General features: G+C 38.2%; 1 protein-coding gene across 14 annotated transcripts in view; it reads right to left on the minus strand.

Annotated features, from left to right (window-relative positions):
- DOCK3 (dedicator of cytokinesis 3) overlaps positions 1-16,569 on the minus strand; it is a 183,288-nt gene that overhangs the window by 119,886 nt on the left and 46,833 nt on the right. For all 14 annotated transcript variants that reach the window (XM_088061622.1, XM_088061619.1, XM_088061624.1 and 11 more), the window contains exon 6: positions 3,411-3,559. In XM_088061622.1, the coding sequence (XP_087917748.1) occupies positions 3,411-3,559 (149 nt within the window). The remainder of the gene's footprint in view (positions 1-3,410; positions 3,560-16,569) is intronic.

The following is a 16,569-nucleotide window of genomic DNA, read 5'->3' on the forward strand; positions in this document are numbered from 1 at the left end:
GGTTACCTGTGGATCTTTCTGCGCAGAATTTATGGCAACTATTTAGAAGATTTCTTTTAATGCAATGATTTTAATAACATTTTACGGGAGAAAAGAATAACCTTTGACTAAAAAGTAATATAAGCCTACAAACTCATCTTGTTTATGGCTTTTATCTGTCAAAAATATCAAGGTATTGGTGGCCCCGCCCCCTTACTCTGTTTCTCACCTTAAACATAGAATATATATTCCACATTTATAGGGAAGGAAATGTCTTCCCTGAGTATGCAAGAAAACCTGGATGCTTCCTGGTAATCTTCTGACAGGTGCTACATTAATCTGAAAGAATCAGATTCTGAAGATCAGGTGAGATGACCTCTGATTTTCAAGCTGAATGACTGAAGAAAGCTTCATCTGCCTTTCTGGCACACAAGGTATTGCACATACTGCTGCAATTAGCTTTTGGCACTGAAGCAGAAGCAGAGGATTCACATTTCAAACAGCAGCTCTGTTTTTGGTGCAAAAGTCTCTACAATGAAACAGCTCTTCATCAGCAAAACAGCTGCATTCTGGTTTCCCATTCTAAGCAATAGTAAAAGCTGAAAGACTCATCCATTCACGTAGAAGCAAAAACCTAAACAAAAATTTCAAAATCAAGTATCTGTTTTACTTGAAACGTGACAGAAAATGAGATGAAGAACTGAAGATTCAACTTTATAATATGACTTAAATGAGATGATAAATAGCAAAGTTCTGCTTTTTAATGTTTATTTCCTGCTTTACAACTTTTCCCTTGCTGTTCACAGACCATTGGACACTTCCAATAGCATTTCACACTTCCATAGATCAATATTATGGCCAATTGCATCAGAGTGAAACATTGCTAGAAAGCAGAAGTATTTGCAATATTCTGTATAAATCCATGCAAGATAAGCAGGGAAGAAAACAGCAGATAAGATTTTGACTGTGCAAAAATACACAGAGAGATGCTTAAAAGTGCAAGTCTAAAATCAGCAAGGCGCTGATCTTAAGGTATCTTTGGTGTATTTCCCAAATTCTGATTGGGAAATACAAAAACCTCTGTAGCAGCAGTATCAGCCCTGCATGTGTACAAACCTAAACTACCTGGGGGTGAGTGGAACAAGGAAGAAAGCACAAATGAATGAATGAAAAAAAGGATGAGTCCAAGATCTTTCTTTTGTACAGGACAGAAAGAATTGTAAGCAACAGAAAATGGAATTGCTACGGGAAGGGGCAACCAGTATTGTGTTAGAAGAATGATCAGCAACAATACAGGGGGTTAACAGCAATAACTGTAAAATAATATTCCCACATTTTAATGGGCCAAACTACAAAGCAAAACTTCTTAATATTCACAGGAAGCACACAAAACTTACCAAACTGAATGCCTGAAAACACTCTAAATGAATTCTTTCACAAAAAAAAGAAATCTGTAGCTATTTATCCAAGGTGTGTATCTGTCCCTTGATTTCCAGCAGCTCCTACCAGGACCCAAGAGACAACTTTCAGAGCCACTGCCAGTGTATTTAAGGGAAAATTGTATCAGTTTAACAAAGTGAAAAAAAATCCCTAATTTGTGATGACAAGTATGACTTTCATGTTTGCATCACTCCTTCCCAAATAATACAATTCATTGATGATCAAGGTCAGGATAAATTAAACAAACATTTTATATATTAGATGTGTGAGATTACTATTTCCTGAAAGCTGCATGGCAATGGAATTGTACTGTCTTGAGTAATTACAGCCCTGCTCAAACTGCAGGGAACTCAATCGTCTCAGACAACATTAATAACAATGTCTTTCATTTATTTTATTTGCAAATCTCAAGTATGACAGAACAGCAATTAACACTATTATACTACTTGAGAAAGGGCAGTACTATGTGAATATGCCTATGAAAGTCATTCGTGTTTTACCAGATTAACACAGGTGGTTGTAAGTTTCATGATAAAACTCAGAGGGAGGATAGAAGAAAGTGGCAGAACTCTTCCAGAAATTCTGTGGAAAAGAGTGATGCTGCAGAAATACCCCCAAAGTCCCAGATATTTAGATTTAAATACTGCTTGTATCTTTGATATCATGCATCTCTTTCTCTACGGAGTTCAATACCTGTAGTAAGAAACAGAATTTATTTTTCTTAAACAAGCATCTTGAGTAGGTGAATATAATCATGCATGTATTTACTGATGCTTCTCCATAATTGTCATGCATTAGATTTACCTTTATAGTCTGAATTACACTCCTATTTAAAGGTTTTACATCAAAAAGGGTCTATAGGCACCTCATGAAACAACCTAGTCTCTTCACTGCTGCACTGCTGTCTGTTCTCCTCATCTTTTTTCCCTCACAGCATTTTTGCAGCTTCCTGTTGCTAATTTGATCCATAAACTCTGAGCAAAACCAGGCAGGCATAATGCTCAGAAACAGTCTCTTGGTTCCCCATTTATTCTACTGGGAATAAGAATGGAAAATATCTGCAATTCTGCACTGCAGAAAGACTTGATGCAATCTATTGGTCTATGTCCTTCAGAGCTATCTTTCAACAAGAGAGAAATGAAGTGCAGCAAGGGGGCTGCTAAACCATCAGGGTGTTCAGGTATATCCCTCAGAGGGGGTTTTGAGGTAGGCGGCCAAGAAACAGAATCAAACAAACATAGCTTCATGAAAAACACTGCATGTTCTCCTTAGTTGTCAACTTACAGGACTCTTCCCCACTCCCACATGCTCATTAGCACTAACTCCACTCCCAGTGGGACAGCAGTTGCTGTTTGTCTGAGTGTCATGTGTGTCATGCACAACTTACCTGTCTGATCCACAGCCCAGGACACAAAAGTCTGGCCAAAGGCTGAATTTTCTCTAATGGCAATTTTTGATCATTTCTGTGTGAATGAACTGCAGCTGTCTTTGCCTTTAAAAGAACCTCTCCACAAAATCACCAAGAAGCTGACCAAGGAGACTCTAAACCTCTGAGAAGTGTCATGATACAAAGTCTAAATATCACAGCCTCAGCTCCAGTGTCCCTAGTTAACTGTGAGATTCTCTATTTTTTGCAGCAACCATTAAAATACTTCCTCAATGGAAGAAAAATGAGTTTTAAGTACCTCTGAACACATCCTCCCAGGCCTAATAATCTTTAGGTTGATACCAAGTAAGTGAAGTGACCTAATCCTTTTATAAGGGCAGGGAGCCCTAGGAGAAGCCTACTGGTAAACAGCTCATTTCACACCAAGAGCAAAACTCACTGTAGAAGTCAATAAACTCACTGTAAAAACTTATACTTGATTTTCAAATAATCCCAAGTTCTCCCTGTGCACAAATACTATTGGAAAGAAAACATTGTGTGGGGTTTTTTTTTGTTAATAAAAGTTACTTGAGAAGAATGAAAAGAAACAGGAGCCAGTACTTACTCATTGCCCCAGTCCAGCCTCACTGTGAGGTGTCTCTTGACCTCTCGCACCTGATCCTGGGTCAGGTGGCCCGAGAGCAGCTGCCTGCGGAGGTCAATGAGCTCATTCATCACATGCCGCAGCTTGTAGAAAAGATCTACCTTATGTTTCTGTAAAGGCACATTTTTGGGAGGAGAGGGGAGGAGGGAGAGAGAAAAAGAGAGGCAGGGAGGGGGAAAAAAGCAGGGGAAAGAAAGAGAGAGGGAGAGAATAAGTTTGGAAAGACAAAGTGTGAGAAAAAGAGAGAGAGACAGAGAGAAAGAGAGATTAATAAGTTACCCAATTTTCATTTAATTACCCTAGAGGAACATCAATCCAGTTTTTATGAGCCTTAAAATATTTACATCAAAAAGTAGTGTTAACTGATGCAATTCATACTAAATAACTACTTTTTCCTGAGCTTTAGGCTCAATCTGCTAAGATGCCCATTTTCTGATGGAACCTAATGCTAAATAAGAGGATTCATTAGGCACAGCAGGAATCGCTTATTCCAATCATACAGTAAATGTAAAATTTTAGATTTCAAGTGATAGAGAGGTGAAAAAGCTTCTGTCAGCAGCTAACTGAATGGCTCTGAGCAGTCAGGAACAATGAGTCACCACAACAAAAAAGCATTTTTTAATTATTTGTGATATTCCATTTACTAAAATTCAGCCAGGTATTGGGGAGGGGGGTGGGGGGGTGTGAAAATTCACCACCTGGCACTCTAAAAAAGACTAAAGCAATTAATAATAAAATCCACCAGGAAAACTACTATGAAAGAGAAAAATTCACATAGATAATATAAAAATCCCCACACCACCACCATCAGTAAAGACAAATAAACAGAAAATACCCCCCAAAAATTACACAACACTGTAATCCTTTCCAAAAGAACTGGTATTACTTAACTATAGGGAAAAAAACAAACCTCTTCACCAAAACCAAATCTCCCAAGACCAGACAGAAGTACAGAAGACAAAAATACTTTTTTTCCCCTGCAGGAAATAACTGTATGTGAATTCCTCAAAAAGGAAAGTTTGTGACCAACAACCAAGGCCACACATAAGATAAGATAAAATAAGGACACGTGTCCAAACTACTGCACTCTGTGCTGGGCCAGGAGTGTGTGTCAAGGGGGCTCATCTCCACATTGTCAGTCTGCAATACTGCAAAAACCAGCCAATGTGCCACGAAGGAAGAGCCCAAGAAGGAAAGCAAGATCTCCTGATGCAGCTGGATGCTGTTTTTTGAACAGCTGAGCTCCATTCCCGCTGCTTTGCTAAGCCTGAAGTGTTTGAATCTCACTTGGGAAAATAGGGAGTAGATGGACTGACATGGAGACTTCATCAGCTGGCACTGCCTTGATCACGTCTGCTTCTACATGAGTGGGTTATAAAAGCCCTCTAAATAAAGACACCTGCATCTACCAAGACTACATCTGATATAGGAGCATCCATAAAGAGAAACATAAGTGCTTTCTGTTGCAACACATTATTAGAACAAGTGGTTTTCACTTGTTTACCAAAAATAGCTGAGATGAGATGAAAAAATAAATTCCACCTACTTGAATTTGTTTCCCTATAAGACCACTAGATTTGCATGACTTAGGAAAACAGACATCAACACAATCCATTTTGATCAGCATTTTTTTTAATTTCTCTGAACCTGATTACACATCTGTTTTCCTGAAGCAGGTTAAGCACAGATGGCGTCATCAGTTGTTCCTATCTAACAATTTTAAGATGAAAATATGCACAATACTTCAACTCTGCATCATCACTGGTTTTGGTTCTGCTTGAAAGAAAGCAAAACAGACATCAGACCTAACAGAAAGACATAAATTTCTGGGGCTGAAAATATTTATGCAAGGAAGGTAATCATGCATAACTGTTAAATATAAAATTACTCAATTTTGTTTAGGTTTTACTACTAAATGTGGTCACAAGTAAATCCTACATAAGCTGACAATGACAGTAGGTATGGGAAATGTCCATTTTTATGGTATAGGAAATGTCCATTTTTATGTTATTTATGTGAACAAGAAAAGATTGTCACTTTTTTAAAACACAAGATGAAAACAATTTAGTTTAGAAGTATCAAGAAAGTAAATCAGGTATATTTTAATAATAAAACAGCTGGGAATGGAACTACCATAAGAATCAGGCCCCAAAGCATCATATTCAGACTTCCCAAATAAACCTGCTAAGAGAGCCACTTTCTCACTCCCCTAATTATGGTTCAAGGTTATCAAAGCAGTCAGGTCCAGAACACACGCTGGTTAAATTACAGTACGTTCTATGGTTATGTTTGTTTTAAACAGTAATTTTATACAGGAGTATCAGAAGTACTTTAAATACAAATAAAGGAGACTACAGAACACAAGTGTTTTGCCTGCTTTAAGCTGAATGCACAAGTATTGAGAGAGAGCTAAACACAGGGTGTCCTTCCAGAAAATCCAAGGTCCAGGGAAGGAAGGGAATAAAAGAAGGTGGAAGCCAGCAGAGCTGTGGCTGTGATCTCAGGGAAAGTCTTATGAAGAACCATAGATGCAAGATCCGTGATAATGAAGGAAAAAGTTCATGAGAGAGAAAGGAGAGCTAGTTGAAAGTGGCTTAATTCCAGGCTTGCAGGCAGAAGGGAGTTTAAAGCAGTCAAAAATCAGTTTTTAACATCCCTCCTCACACTACAGAGCCCAGGGACTAATGAGCATCATTTGGGAGAGAAGGAAGGAAGGAGATATTCACGTTTTAATGACTTCTCTCTTTCAAGATTAAAAAAAAACCCTCAAAATTCAACACTAAGCTAAGTTAATCAGGATTCCTATCCCTGTGTAAAAAAACCTGTAAACCAGATGGCCCCAGACACCGCATTTACAGAAACCCCTTCTCCCTAATTTTAAGTATTAAAATCCTTCAATTTTAGTTAGAGTAGCACCATAAATAAACCTGAAACTTTATAATCTTTTTAGCAGTTAAATAAAAGATGTGTCAGTTGGATGTGTAAGCATTCATTCTGTTTCACAGTTAATTTTCATACAATTTCTAACCTCTAATTTTTCCAGCTGGCTTTATCACAAGCTCCCAAGCAAGAACTTATTAGTCTATCCAGAATGATCTGCTGTGTGCATTTATAAACATATTTGTCAAATCTGGAATATAAAATTATTTCTGCAGAACTTTTATAGTAATAATTCAAATGAGTCACAAACAAGGAACCTGGATGACTTAAATGAATTGGGACTCATGTCACAAGCAGCACAAGTCCTCTAACACGTCTTGTTGCCTGATTTTAATATCCCCAGACACAAAACCATTTGTTGTATTTCTTTGATCCATTATAACTAACAAGTCACGCTAATCAATGTTTGGATAATCTTCAGAGGTGCAGCTATGTATCAAAAAGTGTAATTCTGGCAGTGTTTTCTTTTTATGGCTCCATATTAACTCTGTGGAGGTCAAAAGCCAAAAGATGGGTTTGGAAAGATGGCCCTCTCTAACAGGCCGGGGCAAGAGGAGGAAATAACAATATTTGTGGGCTGGAATAAAGACTCACTGACCACCATCTCAGACAAACAGACCTCCCTTGCAGGAATTTATTTATTGCCAATTCCAGTAGAGTTGGGCAGTGAGATACAAAGACACAAAGAACCCTTGTCCTCAAGCACCCCCTTTCCAAGCCAAACATTTTTTCCCTTTACTCCTCCATCCTTCACAGAATCACTTCCATCCCATAGTGGCAGGAGAATGGAGGGGTCGGTTCATGGCAGCTTCTCCCTCCTCCTCACAGCTTTCCCCTGTGCCAGGGTGGGTTCTGCCCACACAGACGCCAGTGTGGGTCCCAGTGTGGATCCCAACGCAGATCCCAGCTCCACTGCCTGTTCCCCTCCCCCTGCTCGGCTCCAGTGTCTGCTTCTCCCCTTTCCCCCTTCATCTCCCTGCCCCAAAGCTCCTGTCCCAGAGGCCACCTCAGCTCAGCCCTGTGGAAGCAGCTGGAATTGTTCTTTTCCCTCAGCTCCATCCATCTCCAGCACCCTGCCCAGGAGCTCGGGCTGGCGCCCCTGGGCCACAAAGCCCAAGGCACCGAGCAAAAAGCAGGCCCCGCTCCCACCCCTCAGGTGCCTCTGAAACACTGCGGCTGCCTCTGCCATTCTTCTTTAAATAAATGCCACATAACACGAAAATATATAACAGACTGGTATATTACAGCAGATGACGACCTATTTATAGTCATTTTGTTACCATGACTTCATTTACCACCACTGTAAAGTCAGGATTTTGCCTCTCTCAAGAGCAGTCCCTTAAGACATTTCCTATAAAACTGCTGTAAGCTGTAATGGGGGAGAAGGGCGCAAAAAATTATTTTCCTTATAAAAGAAAGTGAGTAGCTTTTCCCAGGTTCCTTGTTATGGATTTTGGTATCTACATTAGATATTAAAGCCTGCAAGCACCATCAGCACATGAAAGGAAATACTAAAGCTACAAACAACACAAAAAATCCTGCCTTTCTTCTCAGTTTTGTCCGGATGACTTTAATTAGGCAAATTACTTCATATTAAAACTCTGTTGAAATGCAAAGATTTTTAAAACATTTATAGTTTAGTCTTACTCAAAATCTGTAATATCTTTATTGTGCAAACCTTAAACATCACTATCAAATTAGAGAGTATTCATCAAGGGCCTGTTGATCAATAAAGGTCAATTCAAAGTTGTCTCTAAACAGAGGAAGGATTCAATTCAATTCAAAGGAATTGAAGAGTGAAAATTCGTGTGGGAGATGTGGACAGTACACAGGTGTCCTGACTGGCACCCACAGAAAAAGCAATTTGAGAACACAATTAATACTTGCACATATTCATCAGTTCTCCATATGTGCCTAGACAGCTGGTCCTCTTGGATTACAGAACTAAAATGGACTTTAAAAACAGTTAAAAAATACAGACAACAAATAAGAGAAAATATCATCAAGCAAGAATAAAGTTAATAAATTACAACTTCTCCTAATTAAAACTACAAACTCCATTTACTAAGGGTTGAGGTATGACCCTGGGGTTTTCAGAAGAGGCTGGGTTTGAGCTCACCCCTCTCTGACAGGACACCATTAAACACTCAGAGTCACTGGATCACAGAAATGTTAAGGTCGGAAAAGACCTCTACGATCATCAAGTCCAATAAGCAGCATTAGTCTTCCAAATCAAGACTGAGAAAGGCATCTCAGTTCAGGTTTATTTTCATTCTTCTATCCTGAAAGTTTCTATTTATTAGTTCTCAATTTATTCATAAGGATGCATTATCATGAATTGTATTTATTTTGTCTTATGAATATTCATAGCTTTTAGCTTCAAACAGAAATTATTCACTCCAATAAAAAAATCCATCTAAATTGATTCTCTACTGTATTCACAGAGGGCATTTCGATTTACAGTGTGTAATAAAGCCCAGTAAATCAGAGTGACAGAAAAAACAAGTTCTTCTGACTTTTGCCATTGCAAATGAGTAAAATAGCTTAATATACTGATATGTGACAAGGGAAGAACTTAAGCAGTAAAAAGAATGATGTAACATCAATAAAGGATGAAGAAGCAGAGAAAAAACAACAAAACAAAGCCTGTACAAGATAAACAGAGATGCTGCTACAAGCTTTTCCTTTCTATAAGATTAAATAGCATGCCTGAATTACCATATATCATACTTCAGTAGCACAGTAATTTTTTCTAGATATCCTATGCCCTCATGCTTCTTCCAAAGAGCTCAAAAGCCGAAAGATATATTAAATTTACATCAGTAACTTCACAAAAAGGTTCCTTGCACTCTTGGCAACAATCCAAGAAGAAACCAACAATCCTGGCTTTCCCTGAGCTGCAAAATAAAACTAAATTCTCAAAAAAATGAAGCCTTAAATCACAGAGAAGCTGATTGGATGCAGGCTCCTCACACTAGCAGTGTATATGCAAACTTCTCACCACTCCTTATTCCCCCCATTTCTCCCAAATGTATTGGAAATTCCATTTGAGCAGCACTTGTGCTGACCTCCCCCACTCCTGAGGAGCATTTAATATGCTTTACCAGAAACCTTGTGCAGCAAAGCAACAACTGGATTGCCTCCAAAATAATTTCAGAACTCCATTGGCTTAGATTGCACATTTGAAAAAAAAAATTAAACACATTCAAATTCTTTATGATAAACTGAAAACAACAATGGTTTGCTCTGCTCCAAAACCAAAATGGAGTATTAAAATCAAACCTACCTACCAATACATCCAAAAAATAGGTGATATCTTTTGTCTGTTGCAAACCAAACAAATACTCTACAGCCTCTCACAGCTTTAAACCCCTTGCAGAGGGGAGCCTAAGTAGCACTGCAGCAACAGTACCACTTAAGGAACAGCAGGACACAGGAGGACAATCCTCACAGGGTTAGCAAAGCTCTTTTGCCTTAAAAAAAGCTGTTCTCTTTCCTCAGATCTCCTGTGAAGGACCGTGGGTAATATTTAAATCTGTTGTCACAATGCTCTCTCTTTAGCAAATCAACCTATCTCAGCTCAGAGCTCTCCACAAAATATTACAAAGAAAAATGTTTTTACAAAGGGTTAGTCCCAATATATTGCTCTTCTTCAAGCAGAGAAGTTTTCTACTATTTGTTTCTATCACCTCACAGACCTTAAATGCTTAACTCACACTAATGTGCAATTCAGAGCCTATTTGTATTTATAGTAACTCAGTACAGTACAAACAACTTCTCCACTCTAAACATCATGCCACACATGTAAATAGCTCTAAGTACAAGTTATTATACTCCCTGGCAGTCAAGATATGCATCTTGACTCTCATATCCCCTCCTTATCTGCAGCTTCAAGATGCCTGAGTTGTCTAATACAGCAGCTTGGGACAAGTACAAGATGACAATATTTAACAGTTACAGAAACAAGTTAAAACAAATATGAGACAATTCTGGTGTCTGACATTTCCTGCTATCAGTATTCATGTGCTGTTGCTACTCTGAGGCATCACCATCATCAGGAAATGTGCCTTGGCCAGCATGAGACAGGTATTCTGGGGTTAAATTAATGTTACTTAGAAACAAAATAGAAAAAATAGGATGCAAAGAAGGGAGATTTGTCTTCTCCAGGAAGCAATATAAGGGGTTGTGTGGGATAATTACAGTGAGAAGAGATAAAATTTGGTTGAAGAAATACCTTAAAGTTGCCCTCTGTCTAGTGCCCATCCCTAACCTGGCTGCCACTGCTGACAGCTGAGGGCTGGAGAAAACCCTGCCTAACGAGACTGTGGCACAGCCTGCAGCTTACCATGGCTTTGTTGACACTGAATTGAGTTCCTAAATCACTAGGACAACAGTATCATAAAACTCATTTCCTAACATCATCATAAACTTTTAACAAAGCTTAAAGAAATGGAATTGAAGGGGATAAACTTAGAAGTTTAATTCTTCATTTCTATAATACTGCAAAACAAGTGACATTAACACCCCTTTTCAATCCATATTACATTTATTGAATTCAGTTCCAAATCCTTTGGATATTAAATGTCCTTATTTGTTTTTATGTTGTAAGAACATCTTGATCTAGACATTCTTAAATGTAAGAATGTATAATTTAGGATAAATTTCCATTCTGAGGAAAAAGAAATATACATGCAAGGCTTTTGCTATTTAAGCAAGGATGATTCCCCCCAGTCTTGAATGCCTCCATCATGACACAGATGTGTTAGGACACAACATGAAAGCAACACATTCTGCTTTATCATACTTCTTCTGAAGTATGACTAAGAAGACTAGATGAGAAAAGTTACCCTTCTGAAAGACAATACACCAAGGAAAGAGCCCAAGAACATGAGAGACTTCTTTTCCCCACTGTGATATTTTTCAGGTTGTGATCCTGCCTTTTGTTCTGCTCCCTCCCCTCGGGATCCCGAGCTCTCCCATCTCAGGGTCATTGCTGTTAAGGATGCCTTTGACTTTCACATCCCCAAACTGCTCTCTCCCCTGTTTGTAAACACGAGGTCCCAGCAGTGATGGAGCTTTAATAAGCAGGACTAGAATTTGGTACCAAACGTTCCCCACTCACATCATCACCTTCCATTTTCCTTGCAGACTTGTGTCCCCTATTTACATTAAAACCACAGCCATAATGGACCTTTTCTGTCCAAAATACATTTGCTGAATCATGTGGGATCTTTCAGAGGGAGAACTGATGATCTTGAAATACAGCACAGGAATTTCTTCTCCCCTCAGATGTTCTGATCCTGCAAAGCTTGGAATACTGGTAAATGTGGCTGGAAGAGGAGCACTCCCAACCTCCTGCTGGGATCTCATCAGAGCCGTCTGAAATGCCTCCTGCTGGAAGCACTGAGGGCCAGCAGACCCCACTTATCCTGATGGACTGGAAAAGAAGAAGCTGTTACCTTCACCTGATAAAGATCTAAACTTGGAGGACTTGAGGAAGATGCTGCATTCAATACTAACTTATGCTATTTACCTGTAAGACAATCAACAAATAAAATATTCTGCTCTTAAAGAAACTGAAGCAGCATTGGATAAGTGTGGATGCCTCTATATTTCACACTTTCAGAAGACTTTTTACTATCATTTAAATGCAAAAGAAATGAAGGTATTCAGAAGAAAGCTTCCTACCCATAACTAAATGGTTACATTCTTTCGCAAATACAACATATCCCTCCACAAAAATCAGTATTTTAAGGTTATTTTCTGCATGACAGAGAATTATATTACCTTTCACATCAGTTTTAAAGTAGAGTTAAATACTTTTATTTACACTTTGAATAAACATTATATATTTATTGAAGTGGTCTTAATAAATAATTAACATTCATACTAATTGATAATAGTCATGCTAAGTTAGAACTTGCTTGATAAATATCTTTGAAGAAATTCAAACTGATTACAGTATATTACAAGCTCTGTCAGATAAATAGTTTCCCTTTAGCAGTGCCTTACTGTGCCAAATTTTCAAGCTGAAAAATACTTTCTCCCTAAAGCATTTTCATTGCATTTAAATCAAACATCTGCTCTTCCAACGCTATTTACATTCTTAACAGGGAACTTCACATCCAGTGGGGTTCAAGGATATAACCTGATACTTTCACCCTTTTCCCAGCTCCTCTCACACAGTGTCCCCACAGGGCACAAAATTAATATTCTCCTTCACACATTAGAGGGCTCTAGAAGGAGTATTACTGCTTTGGACCTGACAAATACAGCAATTTTCAGAGAAAAAAGCTCAAAAGAAGTCCCAGAGTCTGTAGGACTGGGTCAGTACGAGTCATCTTGAACGTCTCTAACAATTCTTTGTCTCTGTCAGGGTCTCTGCAGGTCATGCAACACAAGTTCATTATGTTAGAGAAGATTTGCCAAAAGCCATTTTAAAGTAGCATTAGGGGCGCTTAAAACACTAAGAAAGAAAACCACAAGCAAAACACACACCATTATTCCCGCAAAATACAGAACACAGACCATTATTTGCAAACTGGTTTGATTAGCGCATTTTGTAATTAATGATCCTGGGCATGGTGCCACCATTTGTCTTCCAACATTTCTGTGAATCTCTGAAGAAAATTGCTGACTGGATTTCAGTGGTTTTCTAACTAAACTGTCTAATGGAAATTCAAAACAGTAAAGACATTTCAACTATGCCTCTCATACACAGGTTGCAGTAATTTTCAGCTCTCTAAAAGAGACTATTTCAGCTTCAAAGGAATAGTTCTAAGGAAAAAAAGTCTGTGGGGCTGCAAAATGCGAGAGCACTGCCCAGCAGAGGAAAATCCTTTACAAGGGAAACGCTAGCACATTTACCCAGCAATTTCAATAGAGATTGATCCATTTCTACTGCTCCACACAGGTGCTTAGCACAACTCTGATCCTTCCTGGAATCCCTAATTTTGTCTCTATAAAGTAGATATATAAAATAATAACTTGGCAGAGTTCAAAAAAACAACACAATTGTCTTCTAAGATTAAGACCAAGAATCACTGAAATTATGTACACCTTACTTGTAAGCTCAGGATTTTTTGGGAGGGAAGCTGATCACCCAAATTGTCTTCTCACTTCAAAAATCTAGATTTCAAAATTTTCTGTTCCAGTTGTGCATTATAATGCAGTTATTTCTGTTCAAACACGAGACACAAAACATAAAATTGTGAGAATATGAAAATCAAAATTCCCTTACACATGAGGATTTTCTCATTACTGAGGTAATGATTCTTTAAGGCTCCTTGAGCTATTTCAGTATATGCAAACTGTTGATTTAGCAACAGTTTTAACAGTAATGCTCAATGGTGGCTCAGACATTTTATGCCTCCCACTGTTATTAAAAAAAAAAGAGAGAAAAAAAATGCAGGAGCCACAGCTCGTTTCTGCAAAACATCTCTGATGTTCCTACTTTGGAACATGACAGGAGGAGAAATGAAGTGCAGAATAAAGGATCCACACACTTGAACCAGCAGCTGTTACCAGTGACTACATCACTGTCCTCTCCCTTGCTCAGGTCTGGATTTTAGTATTTATATATGATGAATAAAAGATTTCTAAAGAGGAAGATCCAAAGAATATCAGCTGTGGCAATGACCAGCACCTTTTGCCTGGAGCCTTGATCTCAGAAGGGTCATGGACACAAAACTCATGAGAGCAGGAATTGGGATGTTTGGAGACCAAGGACAGACATTTCTGAACCTTGCAGGTCATGCTCAGGTGCAGAGATCCCGATGTTTTAGGGATGATGCCTCCAGAGAACAAATAACAAATGGAATTGCACTGTATGATCTACAGCTACACCATGAGAAGAGAGTTTGGGTTTCAGAACAGCCAGAAGTGCTGTTAGGAAGAGCCAGATCCATCAAAGTAAGATTTATATAAACAAGTCATTTCTTCTGCAGCTCCACACATGGCCTCAGGAAAAACACTGGGAAAATAATAACTGATTCAAATGCAAGCTAAGCTACTTCACCCCATGAAAGAACATGTGAGGCTGAGGAGCTTTAAACTCTAGCACTGAGCTGATAGCCATCCCGTAATACAGCAAGAGTGAAAACAAATTACAGTTTAGCTGTTAAACAAAAAGCACAAAAAAGAAAAGCAGAATGCAGCAAATAGGATGTAAATTATAAATAAAGCCTGTTTTTAAATATTTGCTTTCACTCGTTCTGTAAAATATTCAAGTTTTTGGTAAATAAAAAATTAAAATAGTTTAAAGATGAGAGGCAGAATCACAAATAAAAAGCTAAGAGAAAATAGGTAAAAATCCCAGGATAAAGAATTAATTCCGACCTCTTCAATTTAAAAATGTTTGTTCCATGTATGTGACAAAAACAGTGCAAATATTTGTAAAGGGACCTGTGGCTGGCAGCTGTTAAAACTGTAGATCTTAAACAAATATCCCAATAACACCAGAACAAAAACATATTTCTGGACTCTGGGCATCTCATTATTCTAAAAAACAGTATCAAAGCATTCCTGTTAATGTGGAAGTGCAGGTAGTTCCTGAGCTTTTTTCCATCTATTTTAAATAGGGTCACCTTCTGAGGTGCAAGTTGGGTGTTTTCACTGGGGCTCAGGATGTTTCACAGACAAAGAAAAATATCATTGCACAGGGAGAATGGCTAAAAGCTGCAGTTAATAAATGACAGCCAAGCAATGTCAGCAGCATTATTTGCTGCCCAGCATGTCTGGCAGAGCAAGGCCCTCCAGGACACAGCTGATTTCCAGCTGCTAAACCTGCCTGAAAGGAAAAGGAACCAGTCCTGACTCACCCTGACACCTTTACCAGGCAACTGAACCATTTCTGGTGATCTCCCACTCAAAGATATCCAGAATATCTGCCGTTCCCTACAGCGTTTGAAACGTAGGAAAGCCAAAAAAAAAGGTATTGAATGTCAATCTTTTCCACAGTTTCTATATAAATAGCCAAAAAGCATGTCCTCACCAAGGAGATAAGTCATCAAAAACCACAAAGAATGCATTTAAAGGGGTACAGGAATTAGCACTTCATCTCTAAAAGGCATCACTAGACAAAGACTCCTAAAAAACCATTAGTCTTTTGCATACAATGCTCTTGCCTGAAAGAATATAAAACACATCAGTGCAGCACATCTCCTACCTCACAGCATATTTTTTTGTATTTTTGTAATGCTGTTTTTCAACACAGCTGGTCCTGACTAAACAGATTTAAAGATTCATCCATTCCAAGACTATAAAGGATTATTGTGATTATCTAGTCTGACTTCCTGCAGGGCACAAGCCACAGAAACCTGCTCACAGATTGCTGCAGCGTATTTCCTCCAGGACAATGTGGCAACAAATCATTTAAAATACAATCCAGTCTTGTTTTAAAGATATCAGTAATAAAGAAACAACTGCTTTCTGTGATTAATTTATTGCTAATCACTCTAATTATTAACAAGTGCCTTCAATAGTATTCCAAATTTGCATGGCTCTGCTTTGTAAATACTGGGCTTTGTCTCACTTTTTTTCCTTTGACAGAACTGACAGATTATCTCAATTATCAATCATCTACCTGCAACCCGCCTCCATGTACCCATCTTTATGTCACAATAGGCTGACTCCTCACTCAACTTCTGCAGTTTGTCTGAGCAAATGTGCAAAGTAATCTCTTCACTCTGTCAGGCTTCTGCTGGAACCTTATTCTCACTTTTATTTATTTAATTATCTTATTTTTATCTATTATACGTCAAGAAGACATGCATAAACAGGTAATTCTTTCAAGCAATAATGAAAATATCCAGAAAATATGATATTTTTTTAACTTAAATTTTAAAAATTTAAAAAATAATTTATTTTTTTTTTAATTTTGACTCTGACTTTTTAGTCTAGAAATGACAAAAATTACAAAAAATAATTTAAATCAAAAACTTGCAGGAAAGAGAAATGGAATGAGCTCTTACCCTTGCTCATGGCAAATAGGATAAGGAATAACAAGCAGGAGAGAAGATTGAGCACAGCTTAAAAAAAAACTGTAGCACATGGGCCAGAAAGTACTGAATTTTCGAGAGGCTGCAAAATATCCACTGTTGCAGATTTTATTTACTTTTTTAACAGACAACACAAGCACATGTTGAAAATTTCATAGCTGGACATTACTTTGTTGTAAAGG

Source organism: Pseudopodoces humilis, chromosome 13 (genome assembly GCF_049639895.1).
Source record: "Pseudopodoces humilis isolate 2021_Gansu_Grassland_sample_001 chromosome 13, ASM4963989v1, whole genome shotgun sequence".
Lineage (NCBI taxonomy): Eukaryota > Metazoa > Chordata > Aves > Passeriformes > Paridae > Pseudopodoces > Pseudopodoces humilis.